This window comes from Plasmopara halstedii (assembly GCF_900000015.1).
Source record: "Plasmopara halstedii genome assembly, contig: Scaffold_1211, whole genome shotgun sequence".
NCBI classification, from domain to species: domain Eukaryota; phylum Oomycota; class Peronosporomycetes; order Peronosporales; family Peronosporaceae; genus Plasmopara; species Plasmopara halstedii.
The window spans coordinates 1,645,233-1,646,265 of NW_020188126.1; the positions used below are offsets into that span (position 1 = coordinate 1,645,233).

At 52.1% G+C, this 1,033-nt stretch overlaps 1 protein-coding gene across 1 annotated transcript in view; it reads right to left on the bottom strand.

Annotated features, from left to right (window-relative positions):
- Window positions 1-1,018, bottom strand: part of PHALS_00980 (Endonuclease/exonuclease/phosphatase) — a gene marked incomplete at both ends in the record, with an annotated part of 1,094 nt that extends 76 nt beyond the window's left edge. Inside the window, 2 exons of the mRNA XM_024730757.1 lie at window positions 33-316; window positions 382-1,018. Of these exons, the coding sequence (XP_024581003.1) occupies window positions 33-316; window positions 382-1,018 (921 nt within the window). The remainder of the gene's footprint in view (window positions 1-32; window positions 317-381) is intronic.
- Between the last annotated feature and the right edge of the window lie 15 nt (window positions 1,019-1,033).

Below are 1,033 nucleotides of genomic sequence, written 5' to 3' on the forward strand. Positions count from 1 at the left end.
AAAGTGAGTAGCTTATCCGTCGCCGATCGAACGGTAGGAGGTTCATCTCCAGCAAAGCGCTCATCGCCGAATATGATCCCCCAATGTTGCCTAAATTGATCGCTAATATCCGCAGGATCGTCACATTCTGAGCCGTCCGGTAGAACGACACTAGTTACCGCGGTCGATCGTAATATTGGGGAAGGTGGACGAAAAAATGCAGCAGTAGATGCCTCCATTTGATGCGCATGATAGTCAAAATCATCCTCCCACCGACGGTCTGCAAGGACTTGCTCGAGAGATTCAACCGCTGTAATCGCTTCAGTTAAGGGCTCAGCTGTCTCGGTGCTTGGATCGTCTCATACGCTTGGTTCGTCCTCGTCACGTGAGAGCGATACGCACGAAGAATGTCGTTCTCTTGATCTCCCGCCTTCGCCTGGGCTAGCTGGAGCAGAGACTTTATTCTCCGCTTCCACCCCTCCCAGACAAGCCCTGGACTCGATGTATGACGAGTTGTTCGCTGCAGTTGCCGGATGTCTTGTATAATAGTCTGACGAACTGCGTCATCCTGAAGTGTTGTGGGGTTAAGGCGCCAATACGCAGGTAGTGGGCGACGACTTGGCGTACCCAAGGTCACCCGGAGAGCGAGATGATCCCCGCTATGTGGTGCCTGAAAATACCTCGCTTCTTCAAACCTTGAGTCAACCCAGTTATCACTGATAAAGACGTAGTCAAGTCGGTTAATCCGAGGCGTAGGGCCGGAGAACAGACGCCGGCACGGAAACCGAAGGCGCCACGCGTCCGTGACGTGTAGCGTTGACAGCCAACTAAGGAGATATCCCCGAGATGTATCGGACGCGCTGGTCACCCCACGGGAGTCCAGAATAGGATCGATCGCCACATTAAGGTCACCGAGAACCAAATGATGAGAATTTTGATCAAATTCTGTAGGTAGAGATCGGTAAAAGTGGGAACGCTCCGACGCATTCACGGGAACGTAAATATTGTGGATGTAGACAGTTGTAGCCTCGGTTACCATTCGGACTAGAAGGTA